The sequence below is a fragment of the Balaenoptera physalus genome (assembly GCF_965194825.1).
Source record: "Balaenoptera physalus genome assembly, chromosome: 3".
NCBI classification, from domain to species: Eukaryota; Metazoa; Chordata; class Mammalia; order Artiodactyla; family Balaenopteridae; genus Balaenoptera; species Balaenoptera physalus.
Genome location: NC_138890.1, coordinates 94,206,689 through 94,234,100, shown reverse-complemented (window position 1 = coordinate 94,234,100; position 27,412 = coordinate 94,206,689). Strand labels below are relative to the sequence as shown.

The 27,412-nt window shown below is 36.7% G+C and overlaps 1 protein-coding gene and 1 long non-coding RNA gene across 10 annotated transcripts in view; one reads left to right on the top strand and one right to left on the bottom strand.

The window, feature by feature from the left end:
- The window catches only part of LOC309659044, a 464,689-nt gene extending 457,556 nt beyond the window's left edge, over positions 1-7,133 (bottom strand). The window contains exon 1 of the long non-coding RNA XR_014262539.1: positions 6,873-7,133. This is a non-coding gene — a long non-coding RNA (uncharacterized lncRNA). The remainder of the gene's footprint in view (positions 1-6,872) is intronic.
- PAM (peptidylglycine alpha-amidating monooxygenase) overlaps positions 1-26,899 on the top strand; it is a 283,154-nt gene extending 256,255 nt beyond the window's left edge. For 4 of the 9 annotated variants that reach the window (XM_082458073.1, XM_082458071.1, XM_082458072.1 and 1 more), the window contains 10 exons: positions 3,701-3,817; positions 5,515-5,587; positions 6,648-6,858; positions 7,554-7,754; positions 9,725-9,840; positions 14,372-14,471; positions 16,549-16,602; positions 22,257-22,460; positions 25,366-25,422; positions 26,069-26,899. In XM_082458073.1, the coding sequence (XP_082314199.1) occupies positions 3,701-3,817; positions 5,515-5,587; positions 6,648-6,858; positions 7,554-7,754; positions 9,725-9,840; positions 14,372-14,471; positions 16,549-16,602; positions 22,257-22,460; positions 25,366-25,422; positions 26,069-26,244 (1,309 nt within the window). In that variant the 3' untranslated portion in view covers positions 26,245-26,899. Of the gene's footprint in view, positions 1-3,700; positions 3,818-5,514; positions 5,588-6,647; positions 6,859-7,553; positions 7,755-9,724; positions 9,841-14,371; positions 14,472-14,705; positions 16,517-16,548; positions 16,603-22,256; positions 22,461-25,365; positions 25,423-26,068 lie in introns of those variants that run through there. The other 5 variants (XM_082458074.1, XM_082458077.1, XM_082458075.1 and 2 more) reach the window with 3 other exon arrangements.
- Positions 26,900-27,412: the final 513 nt, after the last annotated feature.

Sequence of the window (27,412 nt, the reverse complement as noted above, 5' to 3'; positions counted from 1 at the left end):
AAATCTTGATAAGTTGAGAGATCTGATATTTTCTGTGTATCCAAATTTTTATTATAAAAATCTGATTTATTTATTCTGTGGCTTATTTACTTTGTTACTTATTTTTCTTTTGGCTCCTTCATTTGCTATTTCACAATTTATTATAACATCACCAAAAAATGGTTAATAAAATAAAAGAGTATGATCCTCAAATTAGTTAATTTTGCTATTTTTCCCACCATTAGAAATCTGACATTTCTAGATTGTGAGTATAGATGCCCACACACAATTTAGGTTTGTGACAGCAAAATATCAACTACTTGATACATTTTTTTCTGTATTCATGAGCAGTGCAGAACAGCACCATTGATAAAGGATGTTTTCACTTACCTACGCATCAGCTACAACATTTCATTCGATCTGACTAGCATAAGGACTGTGAGTCGGGGTTTATTTATATTTTTTCCATGACATAGCTTGTTTTCTTGGAAGCCAAGCTCAATATCGCAGGTTCTTGACTTTGAGCTTACATGGCTGCCAGAGAGTAATTTAAACTAGAGTTTGCATTTGTAAATATTTAAGTGTCTGGAGAAATAAGCTGAAGCTATAAAAAACATGATTTAAATTAGAGGAGGTCAACATATGCTCCTGAAGGTGGGGGTGGGGAGACCTACTTTCTCTCCATCATAAGTTGTAAGAATGTTATTTCCTAAAATAGTAGGACCAGAGATTTAAGACTGATGGTGAATATTTAAGTGAATGACAAGACAGACCAAAGAATTGCTGTTGCTGCAACCTATTGCTTGGGGAAATCATGAACAAGTAAATATGTCAGGCTTCCTGGATGGTTTGTCATTTTGCAAATAAGAGATACGGAATTAGGTATGCTGAGGTCTGATAGGCTCCAGTTTTATCAAGATATGCAATAGGCAATTGGACTGCCACTGTTATTCGCTGTCAATAGTGGGTCAGAACACTGTCTGCATGTCAAGTGGATAGCACTTGGTAAGAATTATGAGGACTCGGTAACTTTCCATATTACTAACTCCTAGGTGGGGGTGGGGTGAAGTAATGTACTAGTATATTCCATGCCCAAGTAAATAAACTGCAAGAATAAATGAAAATTTTAGGAAATACAAAATGGAAAGGGAAATCAAAGTATAATCAGTGGATTTTATCAATATCAATATCCTGGTTATGATATTGTACTGTAGTTGTGCAAAATGCTACCATGGAGGAAACTAGGTAAAGTGTACACAGAATCTCTCTGTATTATTTTTTCTTGTAACTGCATGTAAATCTACAGTTATCTCAAATTTTCTTTAAAAAAAAAAAGGGAAAACAAATTTTAACACCTTAAAGTCAGAGAAAACATAATTTTCACATTATTTAAATTACCATTATGCCACTACAAGTCATGAAATGTTTCTGAATAATGAGAAATATGACTTAGGCCTTAAAAGAAATGATAAATGAAGAGACTTTATCCTATTACATATGAATATAAAACTGTAGCATACTATGAGTCTTAGACATACTGAACTTAAGTTATCCAGTATCACAGACAAGTTGTTAAAAAGATAGATCATTGATGGTTGAATCCAATACCTTTGTTTTCTAGGGGAATTGGTATGATGTTTTTAGTACAGAAAGTCACATTGAAAATACAGTTTCAGATATAGGATAAACTCTGGTGTTTCATAGTACTGAGAGTTACTTCACGTTTGCCCTTTACCAGTGTCTTCTGATTTAATAATACCTTGTATATTCTTACATTGGTTTGAACTAATAAAATTTTATATTTCAATTTAATAATGATCTCATGACTATCTTATAAAATCTGCTCTGTTAGTGATGTTACTTCCATTTCGTTAACTTATGTATTTTTTTTCTACGTACTGGTGTGTGGTTTTAACTACACATAATAGCGTATGTAAGCAATATTACTTAAGTTTTAGGTTGAGAAAGCTGAATCAATATTTTTTATTCAATTGAATGCATCATTAATAAGAACTGCTTCAGGGACTTATTAGTATCTTTCAGGAAAAATGTACCCAAAAGACTATGACAGTCAAGAAGCTCAAATAATTGTGTGATGTATATTTTTAATGGCAAGAGAATGTAATTTTGAAATTTTTGTTCTCCTACTGGGACTCTGCATAAGTTCCATAAAAATAATAACCAACTAATCAATAGAGGTATGACAGATTTGAGCAGTCTGTCGCCTTCCAAACTTGCAAATGTTTCTCCATAAATATTTAATATTATTCAGATTCTTTTGCTTATACAGTTGAACTACAAAATATTAATAGTTTTTTTCACAGACTTGTCTGATTCTATAAGGGAAATTCTATTTTACAGAAATATTCATCTGGCAAAATATATATATTATATATTTTTATGCCCCCCCAACACCCACACACATATGGCTTAACTATGTGCTGATCAATTCTTTGCTTTTGAAAATATAAGTTGGTCTCTTGGCGCTTTGTATATTTTCCTCTTTCACATAAGCTTACATTAGAAGAGCTTATCTTTGTTATTTATCCCCAATAATTTCCAAAACAGGTATTTAAATAAGTACAATGTCTGTGATAACTGTCAACTTAAAGAAAGATATTACTAACAATTCAGATAGAAATATAAATGAAAAATATATATAAACATACATGTTCATAATATTTTATAATAACCTGGAAGGTACAGAGTTAAAAAAGCAGAAATTGTCATATTCATTTTAGTGTTTACATTAATTATTATATAGATGTCCATTTTGTACTTATAGAAAAATTGTTATATGGAAAAAGTTTTATGTCTCTAAACACATTTTTGTTTCAAGAATCAATTATATTTTATATTTTCAAAATATTTTGAACATTCCGTTCTACATCCTAATAATATGTATTTGCATGTTGTACCTACAGCAAGTAAAATAGCAAACATAGTTTTGATCACTACCCTTCCTGCTACCATTTACACTTTCCTTATCATGGCACAGAAAGTTAAGTTATGACTTCTTTTGTAGTTTGAAAGAAAATAACTATTGAATTAAAACATTTTGAGGAATCTTTGAAAAAAATTACTTTAAGAGTTCTAGGGGGCTTCCCTGGTGGCGCAGTGATTGGGAGGCTGCCTGCCAATGCAGGGGACACGGGTTTGAGCCCTGGTCTGGGAAGATCCCACATGCCGCGGAGCAACTAGGCCCGTGAGCCACAATTACTGAGCCTGCGCATCTGGAGCCCGTGCTCCGCAACAAGAGAGGCCGCGATAGTGAGAGGCCCGCGCACCGCGATGAAGAGTGGCCTCCGCTTGCCGCAACTAGAGAAAGCCCTCGCACAGAAACGAAGACCCAACATAGCAATCAATCAATCAATCAATCAATCAATCTTTAAAAAAAAAAAAAAAAGAGTTCTAGGTAGTGTTTCTCCAACTCTCATGTGAATATGACTCACCTGGGGATCTTGTGAAAGTGCCGATTCGTATTTTGTGTGTCTGAAACCTTGCATCTCCAGGCACTGCCCATGCTGCTGCCCCACTGACCACTCACTAGTTCTTCAGGCTGATGGTATATCTGAAGTGTGAAGGGCGAAGAGTGAAGTCAGGCACATCTGAGCCCTTCTCTTGATTCTGTATTTAAAATCTCAACTGAATGGTCTGCATTTCTCAAGTTCACTGATGTTTCTGATTGGTTTATTTTCCATTCTAATGCTTTTTTTTTTAGCTCTTTTGACAGTAAGTTTATTTACCAGCAAAGAGGTCTCGGGCCAATTGAAGAAGACACTATTCTTGTCATAGATCCAAATAATGCCGCTGTACTCCAGTCCAGTGGAAAAAATCTGTGAGTTAAATTACTTGACTGTCTTTCATTTTCTAAAGAGGTGGTTCTAAACCCTGACTGAATATTAGAATCACCTGGGAAGCTTCCAAAAATTAGATTCAGATTTAGTCTGGGAGGGGGCCCAGGTATCAAAATAGTAGTTTGAAAGCTCCCCAGGTGATTCTAGTAGGTAGTCGAGCTTCAGAGAGAATTGATACACATGCTAATGAAGTGACTTGCTACTCAGCTAGATCTGAAGGATAAAAAAAAAAATTCTTGAGCAGAAAAGTTACATAACCAAATTCACCAACCAATCACCATTAAGAAAAAAGGCTTCTCTCTTCCCATCTCAAGGCAAAGACTAAACAAATGTTGCTTTCAGCTTTCCATAGCATGCATAGGTAATTTGGCTTTGAAAGCTGCTCATTATTTGGTCTTATTCCTAGATGGCATTTGGCAACCAAAAAAAGTTGGCTGATATTATGGTCATTGAAGGAAAGGGGCACCTGCTTACAGAGTGTCCACAACAGCTATAACCTGGCAGCTTTAGGAGCTATACCCTGCTCCATCTGCTTAGGCACAGGGAAAGCCAGCTTCTTTGAAAGGCGGGGAGCCATCCACTTTGAATGCAGCTGCTTATGGAGGTGGTAATAATTAGCTTTTTATAGGATTCTAAGATGGTGAGTCAGGGGTCAAATTCTAATATATCAGCCCCCCCCACTCACTGTGTCTGAACCTGTCTCTTCAGTGCTCTACCCATTAATCAGAAGCATCTCATTCCAGAAAGGAATTAAAGAGGAAGGCAGAGCAACTGCTGCTAAATCAGCTTAGCCAACAGCGGGGTTTCTATGTTGAAAGCAAATCATAACCCTCACATTCACTCACCAAAAGAGAGATCTAGTTCAGTTTATTAGTCAAGATCAGGGTGTTACATTCTTGGCTCATGAAAAAAAAAAAATCTGTGATGCCAACACCTTGCAAAGGCTAGAAGCTGACAGACGTAGCTTGTGGATTGTCAGGTTTGACCACAATCACATCAAGACATTGTCCATGTGTTTTTAACTCTGTCCAAGTTCCTTAAGCCTGTGAGCCTCTGACCACGTTACAGTTCTCTTACCCAGGTCGTTCCAATTGATTTGTTAAACAGATTAACCTTCTCTAATGATTATCCAGCACACCACTTCTCTTTGCTTAGATGATCACAGCCCATGTCTGCTGGAAGTTGTTTTCTTTGGGTTTTACTGTCTTTAGTAGGTACTCTTAAAGCTTTTCAGTCATATATTTAATATTTTATATTAGACCAGCATTATATTACCTTGCAGCATGTTTAAGCTATTCAAACCATATAAATCCATTTATAATTCTCTAGACAATTTGTTTTATACACACTTCTTTATGATCTTAGAACTTGTTTTCAAATTGATGTTATTTGTGTTACTTAATATACCATACTTTATAATATTTGTAATTGATACATAGGCTTCATTTATAGATTTTTAGATGATTAAATACCGCTTAAGATTTTTCACAAGGAGGTCTCTATTAAAATGGGTATTTTCATTTAACAATTCATTTTGGTCTTTCCTTTAGTAATACAGGTATACATTTATCAGTTTTTAAATTTATATTGCCTTTACAAATTAATTAGCAAAAAAATTTCCTCTCATGTATGCTTTGGCAGTAGTTATATAATTAAGACAATTGTCTTTATTTTGCAGGTTTTACTTGCCACATGGCTTAAGTATAGATAAAGATGGAAATTATTGGGTCACAGATGTGGCTCTTCATCAGGTAATCTTCCATTTGGCAGTTATTCAAATAGAAGTTAATGAAGTAATGCTTTCAAAATGCTCTGGAGTTGTCTGGGTCTTTTTTTTTTTAATTTTATTTATTTTTTTACACAGCATGTTCTTATTAGTTATCTGTTTTATACATATTAGTGTATATATGTCAATCCCAATCTCCCAGTTCATTCCACCACCACCACCCCCTGGGTCTTTCTTTGTGACCCAGAACGTTTATAACAAAAGAATGGAACAGCCATATCTGAAATGGTGCTTTTAGAACTCAGTGCTAGGAAAAACTTACATGTAAATGATCAAGTCACCCTTCTCTGTGTGGCTGGCAGGAATCTTAGGTCCAGATGTGAAGCTTCACTCTACCAACTGTTTGGGCTCTCCCAACCTCCTTAGCTTTCCATATCTGCTTTTCTTTCCTCTGTCCCCAGGTCTTAGTTCTTTTTTTTAATCACTTTATGTGTTTTATGTATTTTTCTTAAGCTACCTTAATCTTCTATAAATTGAGCCAAGGTCTCTATTGTATACGTTTATATGTAAAACAGCAAATCTTTGTTCTTTTTAAAGGAAGTTATATTTCCATTAGGGTATATCATAATGTCTTTCCCTTAAAAGATAAGCTCATGTTTAATACCTGTTTAATGGGTAGGTGGGAAAGAAGTAGGAAAAGAAACTAGAGCTCAGAAGGCATAGCTAGTCTTCAGACATCATCTCAGTAAACATTTATTGCTCTTGTATTGTCTGGAGAGCATTATACTATTAGCTAAGGAAAGACAAAAAGGAAGTGTGGGGATGGGTGGAACAGGACATCCATACTAGTCTCCATTCACCACTAATGACTTGGATGACCTTGGGCAGGTCACTTAATCTCTATAAGCCTCATTTTTCATATGAAGGAATCAGACCTGATGATTTCTAGAGTCCCATCCAGTTCTGAAAAGTACCCGCTTTCAAATAAGTCTCTGAGAGCTTACACCCTGATTGCCTTAGTCAGGTGGATGTGTGTCAATTAGAACCATGCAAAGTGGGTAAGGCTTTTGTTCTTTTTTTAAAAGGTGTTCAAACTGAATGCAAACAATAAAGAAGCCCCCCTGTTAATCCTGGGAAAGAGCATGCAACCAGGCAGTGACCAGAATCACTTCTGTCAACCTACTGACGTGGCTGTGGATCCAGACACAGGAGCCATCTATGTATCAGATGGTTACTGCAACAGTCGGATTGTGCAGTTTTCACCAAGTGGAAAGTTCATCACACAGTGGGGAGAAGGTACTCAGTAAGACTCTTTTTTTTTTTTTTCACCCACACACACTGTATTTTATTTTTACAAGAGATAAATAGACTGACACCAAGCATTGTACATGGATGACCACAACAAAAGCAACAATGATTGCAATTACCAAACATGAAACACACTCATACTATGTCATAATATTGACATTCAGTCCAGTAATCCTCCACTGTAACAGCTCCTTTACTTTGCAGTGAAAATTGATTTGTATATTCTTTGCCTCTGAGTCCTTGTGGGATTTTTTTTTTTTTAATTCAGCTCAGTAAGACTCTTGATCTCTAATTATAATTATTGGCCAACATCATTAGGAACAAGAGATTGGCCACCCCTCACATTCTTTAGGATGTAATTGTCCCCTGGAGTGAGGAAAACAGGGCCTCCATATGCATCCAGTTGGCTGTTCACACACACACACACACACACACACACACACACACAGTCTTATAAGAGGAAAAAGAATACTTCTACCCCAAAACTTTAAAGTTTGTCCAAATAGGGAGAAAATCTGTAATGTGTTTGTGGGTAAGAGATATTAACTGCTTTAACTTAGTTTTCCCCTGGTTCCAGATACTTAGTGGTTTACTATCATGAATTTTGAAAATTATAAAACTTTAGCGTCAGACTTTGGGTGATTTTACAAATTGTAAATCTGAGGTTTTTCTTTGTTCTGTAGAGTCTACTAAGAGCAATCCTAAACCAGGCCAGTTCAGTGTTCCTCACAGCTTGGCCCTGGTACCTCATTTGGGCCAATTATGTGTGGCAGACAGGGAAAACGGTCGGATCCAGTGTTTTAAAACGGACACCAAAGAATTTGTGCGAGAGATTAAGCATGCATCATTTGGAAGAAATGTATTTGCAATTTCATATATACCAGGTATTTCATCTTTATTTTTTGTGTTTTTTCATACTACACTCTATTCTTAAAAAGTGTTTGTCTTATCTTAATATGCTCTTATTGTAATTTTTTTATTAAGGGATTGAAGATGACTTATATATCAGATCTTAAAATATTTAAAACTGTTAGTGCATTGTAAATCATTTTCAACTCAAGTGCCACTGTTCTTTATATGGAAATAATGAAGAACTCAAAAGATTTAGCAACTGTTTGTGATGGATTAAAAAACTGTTCCCAAACATTGATTTTTATTTTTCCTTAATTATGGTCATCTGCTTTAGTTATTAAATGATTAATATTATGTCTGCACACATCATCAACAGATGGTATGTGTTGATAAAACCAGTATTCAAAATACTTCTGCTTCACATTTTTTTAAAGAGTGTCAGCCAATTTTTTTAAGATAAATAGGTGACGTAAGTGAGGCTTATGTGTAAGTGTCAGGAGAAATGATCAATGAAATCTGGAATTTTTTTCTCATTTTCAAAATAGATTTCTTGACTTAAAGAAACTCAGAAAAAAAATTCAAACTTACAAAATAAGGTTCATTTAATTCATATTAAAAAATAAGTTAGCATAAGATTTCTTTATATCATGAATACTGAACAACTGAAAATATATTTCTAGAATTTATATACAATTTTTGCAATATATTTAGTAAATATATCTATACCTATATTAAAGTTGCATTAACTACATGGTTATCACTATAATATTTATATTTCTTATGCTATTAAAGTTGTGTATGGCTACTATCTTCCCAGGCAGCCCCCAATTTATTTGGGACATGGAATAAAGGGACTCAAGTGACTGAAATAGGAACAAGTTTGGCTTCACGAAGGAATAAGTAATAAAAGAAAGTAATGAAGGACTCATTAATGTCAGTGAAAGATAAATTCTCATGTTGGTTTTTACCTCATATTTAAAGTATAAATTTGGCAAGACCATTTACTTAACAAAGAGGGTGATCCAGTTCATAATGAAAAAAAATAAATCAAATATGAGGAGAAAAACATCAGGAGAAAAGATGAGAGGAAATCTGGTTAAAAAGAGAATCTCAGCAAAAGACAAAGTGTATTATAATTGGAATTCTCTCTACAACGTTGCACAATAGTAATTGATGTTGATAGTGTTGATTTTTTCTTAATATGATGTGCTAAAGACCCCTATCCTGAAATCCTTAAAGAAAGATGAAAAACCCTTCAACACTGGTTTAGTATTGTGTATATTTTAGTGTTTTAATTCTTTAAAACATAATATTCAATCATCTGAAGTATTTATTTAACCAAAACATCACAGTTTCCATTATTTTGGATAAACACTACTATACTAAGAAATATAATTTTACTTCAAAGAGTATTCATGGAATTAATATAAAAAGATGGTCTAATTTTTTTAATTAGGAAAAAAGTCTTTGATAATCTGAAATATGCATCTCACATTTTCAAGTGTTAGTTGTTTAAAATTGGATCATTCTTCTATCTACAGTGTAACTTCACTTTCTTTGAATATTTTTCTCTGATTCTACTTGTAGCTATAGTAGATATTACATATTTTTTAAAAGATCTGATACCCCCAAATGATTGCCTTAAATAACCTGACTCTTCCCATCTCTATTTAGAATACCTGTGATATCTATATATCTATTCCTCTACCTATGTCATCTCCTCCATATCTATGTATTCCTGATTTCTACTGGCTTCCTAAGTGGAACAAGCTTTGCAGTTCCTGGTTTTTCTATTACAAGGAAGTTAGTCTCCTAACCTGCTTGCCCCTTATCTTATTACTCAGAAAGAGACATCTGCTAAGTATTTTGTTTTCTACTTTTGTTGCCAATTGGAGGAACCAGGTTGACCCCACATTTCTTGTTTGTGTGATGTACACACATGTATTGAAAAGCCAGTCTTATCCATATTTTAAAGGAAGGTTGACTGGATATGTTGTCACAGGTTTGCTCTTTGCGGTGAATGGGAAGCCTTACTTTGAGGACCAAGAACCTGTACAAGGATTTGTGATGAACTTTTCCAATGGGGAAATTATAGACGTCTTCAAGCCAGTGCGCAAGGTATTCACATACATTAACTATGTATCAGTTTTCATGAGAATAAAACTAAAACATGAATCTTGGAATTCGATTTATACTTGAATAATTTTTTAAAAACTTAGAGGACATGGGATTACTTTCTTAGCAGGGTTGATAGGAGTGCTGTATACTATGTTTTATTTAGAATAAATGTCCTTATCTATTCCCCAATGAATTTCTTCAGATGCAAATTAACACTGTACGTAATTCTAAGGTTCTTAGTTGATTTGCACACAAGAGCAGGTTTAAATTCACTGTAGTTAGATTATCTAAAATGTAAGTCTTTTCCTGGTTTCTTCCAGGTAAAGAAGATACCACAGTATGTTAAACTATAATTTTATAGTTCTCTTAGATTCAACAGAAATCTTGTTTGCTTTTTTTATGCTATGACTACACTGAGCAACGAGACTTGAAAATAGCGCTTCTTAGAATGTATTCAAGTTCTAGAGATTTGGTTTAGGTAAAAGACTAAAGTCTAGTTTTGGCCTCGCAATGATATACCACTGTTTATTCTAACAGTGCTTTTTACAAACACAGTGACTGTGGTGCAGTGTGCCCATAGCCCTCTGTCTCCTCAGTTTGCTTTCTTTGCAAAATGATTGCCAGAATGATCAGAATGCTCACATACGCTGCCTGAATGTGCTTGTGGTACATAAATTTTAGCTAAAATGCTGCAAATAAGAGTTATTTTTCAAAATTTGTGACGATTTATCAGCTTTAATGGATCAAAATGCAACTGTCGTAAGCCACTGGATAAACCATATTTCCATACTCAAATTCTTATAGTATTCTCTAAGACACCAAATTTGCTAGCTTAAAAAAAAAAACTTCACAATGCCAATGTTAGAACACAGACAGCCAGTCTGGGATTTATTAAAATTCATTCTAGAGGTATTTATTAAGTACCTACCCTGTGTCAGGCATTATGCTAGATACTAAGGATACGATGGTGAACAGAACAGGGCACAGCCTTTCCCTCAGTTGAAGTTTAACAAAACTTACAGGATCCAAGTTGAACCAAACTGAATCTGAAGTAAAGATTCCTGTACAAATTTCTTTTTTTTTGGAGTTTCTATTGATAGATAACAAACAGGACTTTTCGTAGAAGTATTTCACCTGAAAAGCAATAAGCAATCAAATATCCAATCATAATAGCCCTTCAGAAAGAAATTCATTACATTGATAATAGGTATTTTACCTCAGTAGTGTTTCAGATCCTGACTGATTCTCTGATCTTCATTGTTTCGCCGCTTTGAGCTTCTTCATATCTATTGATAAAGAAAGTGAGATACTTCACTTCCTTTCACGTCTTCACTTTGCATTAACACAGTGTTTGCTTGATTGTTCTTTTAATAATAATGAACTATGTCAATCATGATATTAACTTTTAATTCAACTATACATCTAGAAATCAACACTAAGTGCTAAGCTAGAGGCTAGATTCTAAATGAGCCGTACTCTCGTAAAAATGTGAGCAGCCCTGAATGAAAATTTCAGACAGCCTTGTGCCTATACATCAGTATTCATCAGACATTCAGCGATGAGTAAGTCACAATATATGGGTCAATGCAGCAAACTTGAAAAGAGAGTCTAACTCCAAGATGAAATTTGCTTTTCCTTTCAATAAACAAGACTTGATATTACACCAAAACATAGAAATGTGTTCTGTGTTGACTCAGTAAACTGAAACCGGTTTATGAATCTCTCAGAATTTTCACTTAATTAGATTATCATCACAAAGATTAAGTTTGGGTGAAGAGAGTAATATGGTGTATTGACTCCTGTGTAAGAAGTGATTTTTCCTGCAAGTCAAAAGTCAACTTTTACATAATGTGTCTATGCCACTGTTTGTGCCTGTCCACTACTTACCTCCTCATATACTTCAGTTCTCCCTCTTCTATTACATTCTTTAGGAATGTTTATGTCTGAATGTATGATCTCCATCTTTATCTCTATGCAGGGAAGCTGAGACAGTAGGACAATAAAGAAGATGATTCTATCAAATGGTGTCAAAAAGTTCTGAGGGCAAAAGATACATAGTTGCCCTCCCCGCCACTTTCTTGCTCCCATATTCATAGCAAAGACTATGGTCCCTGTCATTGGCTTTCATACACCCTTCAGGCAGGCGTTTTTTGGTCTTCTTTCTTCTGCAAGGATGCTCATGTGGAAAAGGAAGGGAATAATCCCCGCTGATCCATACCAAAAAAATAAAATAAATAAGAAAGAAAGAAGGGAATAGTAACCCCAGATTCGTGTTATTTCTCCAACCTTAACAGTGGAGATTAAAATCACAATATTTGACAGTGTTTGAGCCTAAGGTTCACACAAGTGAAATTACATATCCAAAGCTACACAGTAAGTAGCACACCTGGATCTTAAACTCAGGTCTTTTTGACTCTAAAATGTGTTTAATATTGAGGCCACGGGATATATTAAACCATAACATAACTTGGTACAACTTCTTAGAGAATGATTTTGCTTAATATGAAGTAAGTTTAAACATTATTTTGTGTTAGAGCAAACATAGGATATGGAGAACACAAATTCCTTATGAATTTTTAAGACAGAATATAAGATTTTGAGGGCAAATTGCCCTGGGCTGTGTCACCAGATGCCCAGGAAGATGCTATCATTCTTTTCTCTGATCACTTTTATTTTGTTAGGGAGAAGTACCTCAAGAGAAGATTTCAAAGCCTAGAGTAGGTCTTTAAATCTGTCCAACTCTGAAGTCTTAAAACCTAACACTAAATCTTACAGCATAATCTTGTTTCAAATGACACAGAGCAGTAGAATAATTCATTTAAAAGATTATAGTTGAGTGCCTGTGATTGCAGTAGGAATAGAGGTCCCAAAGTCCCATCCACTGAGCTTCCCCCTGAACCGCTCCTGTGGCCCCAAAATATTTCCAGCTGAACCCCTGTCTCCCTGGATCAGTTTGAGAACCACAGATAGAGGTTGATTTTTATTCTAGCCTTGAACTGATGACATATTGTGATTAATTTAAAGCAAAGTCCTTACCAGTGAATAGTTCAAACATTACCCCCTCACCTTTGTTTCTCCACCTATTATAATATTTTTCCCATCAGAAAATATGAAGTACTTTACAACCACATGTTTTGCAAAGCAGTTTCTAAAAACATATTTTGGCATAGAGGAAGAACTCCCTGTGATATGCAATTCTGTTGCCACCTATTAGCTGAACCCAAAATAAAGATGAATGTTTAACGACTGGCTTGGGAGATTTCAGCAAGGCAGTATTTTGATTTCTGGCTCTCTGTCCTTTTCCTGCACATTTGTCAAGCTCATTTGATAGTTTGAAGGAATGAGCCTCCTCAGCGTGGCTGTCTCATTTTTCTTTTCAATGTGACAAATTGTTGCTGATTTTCAAAGCCCAGTAGTTTCTGCAAAGCATGTATTCTGCCCCTCCTACAGTGGGCTTAGAAGAGGAGTTTGCCTCATTAGCGCCCTTTGTACTCAGCAAACCAAAGAGGACAGATGCTATCTGGTAAGCCCATAAGTCAGGATAATGTTCCTATTCATACTCACTGTCATATTTTTGAGAATGGTACACTCAAGCAGGCCTCCTGGCCTCAAAGGTGAAAAAAATCATCCACATCCTGCCAACAAGCCAACACGTGGCACCCTTGAAATCTTCAGTAGACAGATGGAAATGGCAGCAGCACATTTTAAGCCTGCTCTTCAAGAAACTAACTCGGTGACCCCGATAAAGTCACATAAAGGGCTCCCCTGTCTCCTGTGTCCTCATGATTGAGATGGCATGATTTGATATGGAAATGTGTCATGAAGGAAGACATATTAAAACACCAGTGTATCTGAAGTAAGCACAAAAGCCGGGAAATACTGAAGGGCACACTCAGTTTGTTTCCTTTGCTGACCAAAAATATTGTCAACACTGGGCTTCAGAGTAGAAAACCCGACCTTACTGCTTATCTCCTAGTATGCATTTCAGAAATAATCTGAATGTCCTGAATCTTTGAAATGATTCCTCTTATCAGTAATATAAAAATACTTTTTAAGGAAGCTTATGATAGCTTGATGAGAATAATAACAAAAATCAAGACCTGGTCCTTTTTAGTTGTATAAATTAAAACAGGCAAATTTGACAATGACTAAAGGTAGAAGAAATATGAAGGCAAAAAATATTATTATTATTTATAAATATAAATAATTAGGTAAATAATGAACACCAACTAAACAAGAGTGTAAAAAAATAACCTGCTTGTAAATGTTCACGTCTTAAAAGACTTGAAAGTCAGTGATGAGGCCGCCTGCGTGTTTCCCAGCACACAGAATTATGTCTGGCAGAGGCAGTGCCCAGTGCGTGAAGGGATGACTCTTTTTGGCCTAGAGTTGCTTTGATGGGAATCATTGTTCCTCTGGTTTGAGTAACATGCTTATGGTTTTCTTGTGTGCTGTACTGTGTTTGTCTGCCTTTTCATGAAGAACTCAAGTATAGGCTCACCACCGCACTATGTGCTTCTTGTTTTGGCAGCACTTTGACATGCCTCATGACATCACTGCATCTGAAGACGGGACCGTGTATGTTGGAGACGCTCACAGCAACACCGTGTGGAAGTTCACCTCAACTGAAAGTATGACTTTTACAGCATTATTGTCCACATTTTCCCTCAGTTTTATTGCTTAAAAACATGTCAGAAAATTTGCATGTCCGTCTCTTTTTATTGCTAGGAGTAGAGTAGGAAATCAAGGTATGACTGGCAGTTGTTAAAAGACCTGTTGGTAGTCATTTCAGGGATTAACGTTTTTAAAAGCGGAAAGAAACTTTTTTTTTTTTTCTGCTGGCAGTCATCCCCTTGTTTCCACAGATATTCCACAGGAAATTCTTGATGCCTGAAGTAATGTCTGTTGCATTGAAAGCCAATGTTAATTCCAACTTAGTTCCAGAAGGAGGAGATGACTCTGGCAAAGCAGAGGGCCTGACTGAGGCGTCACTTCCCACGTGGCTCTTCAGCTCTCAGTAGCTGCTGAGCATCTTGGAAGACCAGCATCTGAGTCAGACACATATCATCCCAAACAGGAAGCCCTCTGCATTTTCCCTTTAGACTTCAGCTTGTTCAAAATACTGAACTATGTTTTCATGTAACTCCAAAAGTATGTCTGGGGACAGAAGAGTTTCTCTATCAGGATCAGGCCAGATAGTTTGGAGATTTCTAGTTGCAATTTGGGCACTATTTCTAATTCTTAAAAACTATACTAACGTAGCCACCGATATCATACTAAAAACTTAAGTTTTCTAAATTGAACAGTACCAAATGCTTAGTAGGCCAGAAACCTCAGTGTCCAGAGATGCTTTTAAAATATGGCAGGGTCCAAACAGTAGGAGAAGATGAGGTTAAGGAAAAGAATTGCGGATAATAAATTTGAGGTATCAGGAGCTACAACAGCAGTTTTAAATAGAGAAATAATAAAGACTTGTGGACTTGATGAAGATAAGAAATACTACTTATAATAAGGAAAAATGCAAATTATAACAAGGAAAAAATACAAGGTATAACAAAGAAAAGTAAAATCATGAGTCCAAAAACTTTAATCACATACTGTACAGGTCTTGGAGCCCAAGTAAATTTGGTAACTGTTGTCTTCAGAATTGTCCTTTGAGTAATTTTTGCTGTTTTGTAATAAGGACCCAGTTAGGGCTGAGTGCACAGAGGTGCCCACGGACTATTCCCCTCCAGCAGTAGCTGCACATTCCCCTGCAGGTGTGCCTCTCCTACCACCTGCCTCCTCAAAGAAGAACCAGAAGGTGTAGGCAGACAGGAAGGCAAAGAGAGATGGATAATTCCCAACTGCATGACTGAACCCAGGCTTTTCAGAATAAAAAATGAATAAATACCTTTCAAGATGGAAAAAACTTCATAAATCTAACTAGTATCTTCATTTTACAGATAGGAATATGATACTTGAACTCGTTAAGACTCCCGGCTAAGGCTCTTTATTCCACCCTAGCGGTTGGTACTAAACAGAGATGCATATCCAAGTCACCTGGAGAAGGTTTTCAAAGCACACATGGCCAGACCCCATTCAAGAGCTATAGAAAGAAGAAGGGTTATAATATGGGTATCTTGGAAAGACATCCCAAGTTGTTTTGAAATATCCCCTGATTGAGAAGCACTACAATATAGCATTCAGCTATGAAAGAGAAAAAGCCTTCTGCGCAGTCCAGAATGCAACCAAATAATAAATCTGGAAAAAACAGTACCTTGGGAACAATAAGACTGCCACAGAAGACTATACAAGTGTCTTGTGTATTTATATTGTAGTATTTAACTAGTCAAATCAATTTGTCAACTAGAAGACTGATAATCAAACATGGCAGAACTAGTAGTCAATCTTAAGATGTCCACATGAAAACAGAACTGCTTGATATTTCAGAAATAATACAGAATTGTAAACTCCACATGGAAAATCTCATTTTAGATATGAAGACCTTAGAAATATTATTTCAGCTTTCCCTAGGAGGATTTTATCCAGGATTCATGGACCTGGCACCTAATTAGTGATCTGTATCAAACTCTTTTCTAATATAATAGTGTATTTGACGAATTAAAGAAATATTATCTACTGAGAAAAATTAATGTCAAAATTAACTTTTCAAATATTCTTTTTGGGGATTCTGATTTTCTCTCTGCTTGCTGTGCTGTGTTAAAGAAATGGAACATCGATCAGTTAAAAAGGCTGGCATTGAGGTCCAGGAAATCAAAGGTTGGTCGGATTCCTCTTGTGACTATGAAGCCCAAGGCTATTTGTGTTGAATTCTTTTATGACTCTTGATTGCACTTAAAAATTATCAGGCTAAAAATATAATATAATCTGATAAATTATCTATAACTTCTACTATGTACTTGAGCCTTTAAACCTACATGCTGCCACTGCTTTTTCTGATAAAATGGAATAGTAATAATGAGCTCAAACTCACTGATTTCAAGTGAGGAAAAGTGATTGGGGATGTAAGAAATCTACAACAAGTGGGTCAGAGACATTCAGAGAGGAAAAAAAGTCAGTCAGTCACTTTTGGAAGTATTTTAACCTCAGGCGAGTAGAAAAATAACATCCAGCATACTGGGAAAGGCCTTCCTTAATGGGCTCTAATCTTTAGAGTGAAAAATATCTTTGGAGAGTTAATAATATAGGGGCCTGAAAAGATTAGCTGCTCCCTAAGCTCCAATCTTAGTACCATTCAGTCCCCAACATTTACTGAGGGCCATCTATGTGTAAGGCACTATAGCAATGAAACTGCCTGACTTCAAGAGACTTATAGCCTATAAGGACTCTTTGTGTGTACATACATACATGCATATTCATATATAGAAATAAGTATTATATCATTGGTATGTATTGTAAGACATGGGGAAATGGAATTTAGTTACTGGCAAAACTACTGGGTTCATTTGGAATCCCAGTCAAATTATTTTCTCCCTTTCTTAGGATCAGTTTATATTTATACATTTTCAACTATTTGCAGGGATTTGACATTGTCGTGTAGTTAAGAACTCACTAGAGGTGTTCCTAATGTTTAAGTAGCAAAGTGATTCAATTCTTAGTTGCTTTACAAATGATTCTCCCAGATATTAAGACTTAAGCCTAGGCTTACTTGTTTTCCTTTTTCATGAAAGCAGGTGGAAAAGAGATGAAAAGAAGCAAGAACCAAGAGGCAGTTTAGGGATTTTATATAGGCAGATAAGAAAATATAGCCGGCTCAAGGTTGAAAGGGGTAAGATAATATTATAAAATAAATAAATAGCAACTGTTTGGCATTTGTAGAGATTCTACCCAGGTGACACTACTGAGTGACATTCATACTACACATATTGAAGAAGTTCCTGATCCGCTATTTTTCTGTTATTGTTATATAAAGAGTTATCGATAAGTTCTATTTGCCCTGGAATAAAGACGTTGGAAAAGATACTGTTATTAATAAGAGCTATCATTTATGGAGCACAAAAAATGGGCTATACAGAGAATTAAGGTTAATCCTTACACCAACCATATGATAATTGCTATTATCCCCATTTTACATATGTGAGAAAATTGAGGATCAGAATTACTACTAAGATATTAAATGGTAGAGCCAGAATTTAAACCAGTCTGGCACCAAAGCTATGCTCTTAACCACTATTACTGTACTGCTGAGGAGAGATCAATACCACCAATTCATTCACCATAAATTCTTCCAGGAACTACAGGTTGCAGATGGTTGCAGTTTACTCTGAAATCTCTGGGATTTCGAAGTGGCCTCAGACCATTTCTATTTAAATAGATCCCACCAAAACTCTGAGACTATACTGGCTGACCTGCTGTGAACAGCCCACCCACACCGATCTCACCCATTGGCCACATCCTCTCTCCTGCACACCACTGAGTCTGTTTGGTCGAGAAACCTCTCAGCAGCTCAAATAGTCAATTTAATTGAAATGCCTTGTCCTGACAGTTCCATTTTAATAGTTAGGAATAGCCAAACCCAAATGAACTTGTTCTAGTCCTCTTTGAACCCGTATGACTCTCATTAAACTTTTTTTTAAAAGATTATTTTCTTATTACAAAAAGGAATATAAATCATTCTGGATCTCCAAGAGTTTGTCTTTTATCAAAATCTGGAAGCTTAATTTAAACCACCTCTTACAAAGAGAGGGAGAAACACCATCCCAGACTTAACAGCCCTGTAGATACATGGTAATTGTAAATTTTGAAATTCGAGTAACCTTTGATGACACTCATCCCTACTGTGAACGGTTACACAACCGATCAGGAATAGAGTTTCAGAACCAGTGTTGTGTTCTCAGGGAGTTTCAGGCATAAGAGAATTTGTGATGATAGAAACTTAGGAAAGGGATTGAAACTTTCAAATAAAGTTACTAGGGATAAAATAGATATGCCAATATCCCACCAAAAGCATAGCCCTTCACCCCTTCCCCACCCCCACCGTACAAGATGATGATGGCAAATCAGATTTGAGAAAATAAAAATAAATTCTCTATTTTTAGCAGTTAGCATCTTAGACCTTATGGAGAGCAGCACATTGTAGGGGAGGCACATTGCATTAAACAAACCAAAAAATGAGTACAGGAATACTCGTTTTATTGCACTTTGCAGATACGCACTTTGTGTTTTTTACAAATTGAAGGTTTATGGCAGCCCTGCATCGAGCAAGTCTATCGGCGCCGTTTTCCAACAGCATTTGCTCACTTCGTGTCTCTGTGTCACACTTTGGAAATTCTTGAAATATTTCAAACTTTTTCAATATTATTTGTTATGGTGATCTGTGATCACCATCTTTGATGTTACTACTATGAACTCGCTGAAGGCTCAGATAATGGTTAGCATTTTTAGCAAGAAACTATTTTTTAATTAAAGTATATACATTGTTTTCTAAGACATAATGCTGTTGCACCCTTAGTAGACTACAGTATAGTGTAAAGATAACTTTTATATGCACTGGCAAACAAAAAAATTTATGTGACTCACTTAATTGCAATATTTGCTTTATTGCGTTGGTCCAGAACTGAACCCGCAATAGCTCCAAAGTATGCCTGTAATCTCATTGGTGCTATATGTACTTTACATGTCTTCTAACATGTTACTTGCCAGTATGCCATCTACAACCTTCAGCCTTCAGTTCCATCTGTGATGGACTGGGTAATAATTGCTCTATGTTGCTGTATTAAGAATGTCTCTCCTTTCCTGTCCCGGTTACTCCAAGTGGTCTCTGGGCTTCTCCCCTTCTGTCAAGGGGGGAGAGACATGCACGTGCTTGTGTGTGTGAGCTCACACAGGAGTGCACCTAGCCTCCCTTTCTAAATGCATTGCTTTAAAGAAGAAGGAAAAAACTTCTGTACATCAGCTTTCAAAATTCTTTTTATTTCCAAGTATCTCTAGATATTCCAAGAAAGCTTGTTTGAAGACATATTTTGTTGTAGATTGAATACATCTGGCCTCATATAGGAGAATGTCACAATGTCCCATGGGGTACCCCCACCTTCCAGAAGCCCCAGGTCCTGGCTAATCTTAGAGCTTCTCCATTCCATCTTCATCAGGGGTGCTCTAAATTACTGGGGGTTTTAATTAAAGAATTTAGGATAAAGAGTAAAAGTGACAGAATTTAGATTGTTCTTTACGCTTTGAATGGAATTCTTAGTCTCTTAAGTGATAACGATTTTTTAGGCTTTTTACTCCACTTATAAAGGCTTCTAAGAAGAGCAGCAATTTTTTCTTTTATATTGGGAAATTAAAATTTTTTAGTCTTTTTCTTTAAAATGTAGAGCATCTTTTAAAATCTAAACATACTTCAACTGGTTCCAAAAGTTAGAATGTTCAGCTATTTTCAGTAGATGGCACTCAGCGTACAGAAGGGATGTGGAAATCAAGAATTTCTAAAGTGCAGTGTGCGTATCTTAGCAAGTTCATTACCTCATTCTCAGCACACTTACTATGAATGGTAAAATGATTCTGTTAGTCTGTCACCTACTTCATAGTTCTTCTTTCCTTTTACTGGAGCCCGATCCTAGCTCTGCCTTATCGATGAAACTAGGTATGAACTGGTACAGCCAATGTCTTAGGTGTAGGTAAACCACTAAATGACAGGTAGAAAGTGCTATATAATTACTCTGATTATAGTCACTTTCAAATAGAAATAAACCCTTCTTCCAAGGTAACAAGTTCTTGACTACCAATCTATATCTTTGGCCTATATTTTTTAATCCTATCATCTCTTTATTGTTATTTTTTGCTTAAATATAGAACAATTTGTATACCTTTTCTACAACCGTGAAGAAAAAGACAAAACAGCTAGTGGTCAGGAAGAGTAAGAATCACATTCATATTCCTCTTGGAAACTGAGACTTAGAAAGATTAAATTTGAACCATTTAGATCTATGAACCAATCCCTTTCCTTCTTTCCCACTGAAGTTTCAAGACCCACGTCAGTGGATAAAGGAAGAGAAATAATGGTCTCCCCTTAATCACAGTACAGGGAAGGAAATGAAGACTGGGGGGCCATCTGTAAAATGGTGATAATAATAGTGCCCACTCATAGGTTTGGTGTGATGATTAAATGAGAACAATGCCTGAAACAGAGTACGTGCTTGATAGATTTAACTGAGACTGGGAAGGAGGCTGGCTCAGAATATTGAGGCAAAAACCTGGGACCTCCCAATTGTGTGTATCATAAATTGTGTTTACAATGCCTTAAGTAATTTAAGAAATGCTTCCTTGGAGAAGTGTCCAGCAAGCTACTAAGCTGTGTCCATACATATTAAATATTAACCAAAGATTTTCCTGATCATGTTAAACCACTTATCCCTGCCATTTTGTCAAAATTTCCATGAGGCCATATGATACACTCTGTATCATAGGGCAGAGGGCACACCAAGAAGTTGAAGTTCAGAAACCTTGTGAGCCTCTTGGCAAACATGGTTGTGACTTCCAGCCTTCACACACGGGGTTCCTGTACAAACACATATATGTGCTTCTTGGGGGCAAGAATGCCTCAAGGTTCAACCTCATTTTCAAGTCAGTAGTTATTAAGATTCCTGCAGCTGCTTATATGGTTTTATTCTATCAATTTCCCAAGCAGTACTTTAGGCCTGGTATCTACCCAGATACCTGCCAATATCACAGAATAGTTGTGTAAGTTATTTTCATCAACAACAAATGGACATACAGTGCATCTGTGTGCACTTACAGCTTGCTGGGAATGGTAGAAAAGAACCTGGAAAGGACACAGTTCCTTTTTCCATTTCATAATTCTAGAATTAATATGTGCAACTATGCATGTGAGGTACCAATAATTCATTGAACATGAAAGAGGTTCATAAACCGAAGACACAAGGAAACAAATACATATTAAGCACCTTTTTTATGATAAACATTTATCCTCAATAATTTCATGAAGGAGGTTGTTATCATCATCACAGTTATACAGAGGAGGTTTCCAAGGCCCAGATCACTTAAGTAACTTGCCCAAAGTTACACACGCTGGCTATGTAGGAGAACTGGGATTTGAGCCCAGATTCATCTGACTCCACCGTGCACACCAGTTCTGTCCCCTACACCATGCTGCCTGTCCATTTTAACTTTGAAAAAATGCAAAAGTAGGATGTATCTTTTGTGGAATTATAGTTAAAGAGGGAACAAAGGGCAGAACCAAAGAAACCCAATTTAAAGGTGAAAAATCATTCACTGGGAGTTTGCTAGTCACAATTGCCAGCTCGGTAGATGCAGATATTGAACTATGAACCCCACATGCATTGAGCTCAACAAGTTCTTCATGAGCAGCTGTTAATTTGACTGGGTAGGGGCGGGTGGGAGGGTTTTGGAGTCTTTGAGTTAGTTGAATATTGTAAACTCTTCTTTCCCTGAAGAATCCGAGGCAGTTGTTGAAACCAAAATGGAGAACAAACCTGCCTCCTCAGAATTACAGAAGATGCAAGAGAAACAGAAACTGATCAAAGAGCCAGGCTCGGGAGTGCCCGTGATTCTCATTACAACCCTTCTGGTTATTCCGGTGGTTGTCCTGCTGGCCATTGCCTTATTTATTCGGTGGAAAAAATCAAGGGCCTTTGGAGGCAAGTAAAATGAGCCCCTTGAACTTGGAACCTTACCTTCGAAAGAATGTTTGGCCTGATTATCCTCAAAGTTTGGTTGTGATGTTTTTCAGTGTTTTTCTTTTTTTCTTGTGTTCTCTACCTTTTTCAACATTGTCTATGTTCCAAATATTGTCTATAGTTAGTATCACAGTGGAAAATATATCTGGAGCTTCAAAATTTGGATAGTTAGATTAAAATATAACCTTTATTATTGCCTCTTAGCATTGGCTTAAACCCATTTAATGTCTCCATATGAAACTGCGTAGATAAGTAGAGTCAGTATAAATTAGCTGAAGGGTCAGGAAGGAGGAGATCCCTTCTGTTAGAAACAGGCCCAGTCCTCAAAATGCCTGGGTCAGTATTTTAGAAGTTGTATTTTTCCTTAGTCCTGGCTCTAGCTCCTAGCTACATGACCTTGGGCAAATTACTTAATCTTTCTAAGCCACTTCATCTATAAAGTGGGAATAAAATACTCACAAGGTTGTGTAAGGATTAAATGAAATAATGTATGTAAAGCATTTATCACAGTACCTGGCACTTAGTAAGTGCTCAATTAATACCACCAATAATTATTAGGAATAATCATTAGTAATAAAGTAATAAACATCATAAGAAGTCATAAGAGATACTTGTCTTAAACCTCAGCTCTCTCAGGAAACCAACTATTTCTATAAGAAACCATTTGATAGTTTTTAAATAGTCATAATTTAGGCCATCAGCCTTCCCTAACCAAACAAGGGAGGGTCCAATACTGGTGTCAGTATTTTATCAGATCACTATCATATTATAGGACCCAGTAGCTGAGTTCCTTTCAAGGTATCCACATAAATGAACAAATAATCCAACTTGTGATCCTCACCTGTCGGGAATAGTCCTTTAGCTGGGTCCCCAGGTCCTAAGGCAGGAGGCTACAGCTATGCCTGGGAAGACATCCATGGACCAGGGTGGAAGGAAGCATTTGATCAAGAAACAGCATCTGATCGTATTTCAGGCCAAGGCGACCATGGCAGGGATTCAGTGCCCATGGCAAAGCCCTGACACAGAAACAAAACCAGAGGATTTAATTTAATAATTTGTGAAAGGGAATTTTTCTAGGACTTCCTTTTGCTTTTCATCTGCAATCAGTAAAGCTCTGCAAAAATACAGCTAACTCTTCCCAAAAGGGACTGCTATGGAGCCCTTGTTATGGGTATGGAACTGTGTTAAGCAGAGGCAAAGATAAGTAAATGTAGTCATCATCTTCATGGAGTTAGATGGAAGCTTCAAAAGAGCAAGAATCTTGTATGTTTACTTGTTTACTGATATATCCCCAGCACAAATAACAGTTCCTGGCACTAGGGGTTTGATAAATAGTCATTGGGAAAATGACTGAATAAATAAATGGAGCTCACAGAATAGATGACACGTAAAAAAGAAATGACACATAAAGGTATTAAGAGAGGGTGGTAAGTACAGTGATAAATACACAGTATCAGGAACACATGGGGCCTGGGGGCAGGTAGCAAGAATGTTGGTAATCAACCCACACTGGAGGAGGAGTGGCTGGGGAGTAGAGAAGGTTTGGTGTCCCCTGTTTGCTGTTAGCACACGTGGGTGGCACTGTTACCGGGATACTGAGTTTACAGGTGTGTGTTGGGAAGACAGGGACCCAGGTCGAACCATATGAAACTGCCATTGTTCAATCATGTTTTATTTAGAAAACTACAGTTTTATACGGTTCAGTCTAATACATTTAATTCTAAAAGTAGATCAGCTTCTCACCTTTTTTCAACATTTGTTCCTGATAGATCTTATCCAGTCTCTGAGGGTTTTTAATAACCCACATGAAGGGCCTTCCACTTATTCAGCATACCCTTACAGCATGTCAGCTCCACATCAGACACTGTCCTAGGCACAGGGGATGCAAAACTGACTAGGGACTGTCCCGCATCCTTATGGAATATACAGTCTAATTAGTTGGCTTTCTAACGGTCTCACCAGATTTTTCTTCCCTTCTTGCCTATTTCTCTCCCCACCAACTCCTACCTTTGCTCTGTCCTCTGCCTGTGAGCTTTCTCCATGTTGCTGCCCCCTCTCCTGGTTAGAGACTTTGAGCCTTCTTTCCCTGACCACAGCCCTTAAGGGAGTGTTGGAAGCAGGGCAAAGAGTGCAGGGAGATACACAGCACACAGAGAAATGAAGTCCATAAGGAGTTCTGCCCCTGACTAAGGAAAGAAAGTCAATTCTTCATGGAGATGGGCTGGAATTTGGGGAGCCCAAATTTTGGAATTGGGGTCACCTTGTATGGCTGAAAGTACTCAGGGTTTCAGGTTTTTTGCCTTCCGTCTTACATAAAAAGGTAATGGTGTACGTGGATCCAAAGCTTTCTCAAGCAGGACAGGTACTGTTCTTAATAGAAAGACAAAAACCTCAGACCAATATTCCTAAAATTGTAATAAGCTTCCAAATTTTTACACATTACTGGTGACTGAATTTTTTCCTAATAAAGGTAACTAATATTTACTGAGCATTTACTGTGTGTGTACCAGGCCCTGTTATAAGCGTGTCACATGCAGTATCCCATCTAAACCTTACAGAGACGTAGGGATTGTCATTGACCTCTCTTTTCTCAGAAGAGAAAACTGAGGCTCGGAGAAGTAATTTATTGAGATCACACAGCCTGTAAGAGACACAGGCAGGAGTCAAACCCAGCTCTGGCCTTTGTATATATCACAATAACATATTGCCTTTATTTTCCCTTAGTATTCTAAGAATACATACGGACAAGAGCCAGGCCTTGTTATTAATCATTCATGAATTAATTCCTTATTTTGTGTTGAAAGTTGAGCCCATGGATTGAGGAAGGTGACTGGGACTCATTTTGAAATATGCCATCTTTTTCTAGCAGATTCTGAACATAAACTTGAGGGAAGTTCGGGAAGAGTTCTGGGAAGACTTAGAGGTATGCCTGTGACCTTTTAGAATCCTTCACATGTGATTCAGAGTCAACAAGTGCGTGTCTTTTGAAAAGCAGGGAGATATTTTTTATTTTCTGTCTGGAAATTAAACTCCTTGTGTGCAGCACAGCGTCCCCAGAATGCAAACCATGAACCAACCGAAGCGTGCGGCTCCGGCGCACGTTCTCCAGCTTCGTTTTCCCAGCTTGCTCTTCTGTATTATCGAATTCTCTTCCCCTGCCTTTGTATCTGGCTTCATTTGTCTTCACTGTATTTTCTATCACTTCTGTCAGTGTGTCAGTGCATGTCTCGGTGAAGATGACCTTTTCGTAAAGTCATTGAAATGAAGAGCTGCTCAAGGGGGTGCCCGTTCCAGAGAGCCTGGAAAAGGCAGGAGGTGAAAAGTGAATCTGAAATAATCCTTCAGAAACACATAATCCTGGGGAGCTTTGGGTTTTTTTCCTTATTTATTTTAATGAATCTGTGGAATCGTATCTTTCTGACTCTGTAGGATAAGTATCCCTCTATGTCACTTTTTTTTTTTTCCCGCTAATATCTACCCTTTCCCATCCCCATAAGGATTTACAAGGAAACTGAGAATCATTTGTTCAAACGTTACCTCAATCCTCTGTCATTGTTCGATTTCTTCAGGAAAGGGAAGTGGAGGCTTAAACCTCGGAAACTTCTTCGCAAGCCGGAAAGGCTACAGCCGAAAAGGCTTTGACCGCCTTAGCACGGAGGGAAGTGACCAGGAGAAAGATGATGACGGAAGTGAATCGGAAGAGGAGTATTCAGCACCTCTGCCTGTACCCGCACCTTCCTCCTGAAAACGGGGCTTGATTTAGGTTGATGAAATTTGCCAAGAATGCCAGATTCCTTTCCCTTTAGCACGTTTAGCGTTTTGTGTATTTAATTGTAAACTGTACTAGTCTGTGTGGGACTGTACACATTTTATTTACTTCGTTTTGATTTAGTTGGCTTCTGGTTCTAGTTGAGGAGTTTCCTAAAAGTTCATAACAGTGCCATTGTCTTTATATGAACGTAGAATAAACAGTTCTCTTCTTCCATCACACTAGTAATTTAATGATGGAAGGTTTGCTCATCTGCATTTTTGAGACTTTTCTGTAGTTTGTAAATAACCCGATTCTCTGCTTGAACACAGTATTTTCCCAATAGCACCTCCATTGCCAGTGTCTTTCTTTGGTGCCTTTCCTGTTCAGCATTCTCAGCCTGTGGCAGTAAAGAGAAACTTTGTGCTACATGACAACAAAGCTGCTAAATCTCCTTCTATTTTTTTAAAATCACTAACATTATATTGCAACGAGGGAAAGAAAAAAAAGTCTCTATTTAAATTCTTTTTTTAAATTTTCTTCCTCAGTTGGTGTGTTTTGGGGATGTCTTATTTTTAGATGGTTACACTGTTAGATCACTATTTTCAGAATCTGAATGTAATTTGTGTAATAAAGTGTTTTCAGAGCATTAGCTGTCAGAGTGTATTTTGCAATTTTTGCATATTTGCAGGGTTTGTATACAACTTTTGTAATAATTACACAAACCACAGATATAGTGAAACCTATTCAATGTCTTCAACCAAAAGAAATATATTAAAATTAAGATGGTACTTTATTATGTAGCTGATATAAATTAAAAACTAGCCTAAGAGTTTACATACATGTGTAAAACCAGGCTTTCTTTTAAAATTCAAAGAGGGTTTTTGCCTGTATATCAATCAGAAGGTAAATACTTTAACAAAAGGTGATCATAGCTAAGAGGAAACCTGTGTCTCAAATTACGTATGCAAATTAATCCATCAGTGTAGGTTACTACTAATGGTTTTCTTTTTAAAGAATAATTTTATTCCAAATATGCATGTATTTGTAGGAATATTCATCTCTTACAGTGACTACAAATTACTTTTAAAACACCTTTTTCATAATCGATGCAATTTTGTAAGAACCTGATAACTTTTCTTTTTATAATAATCAGACTCTAGAA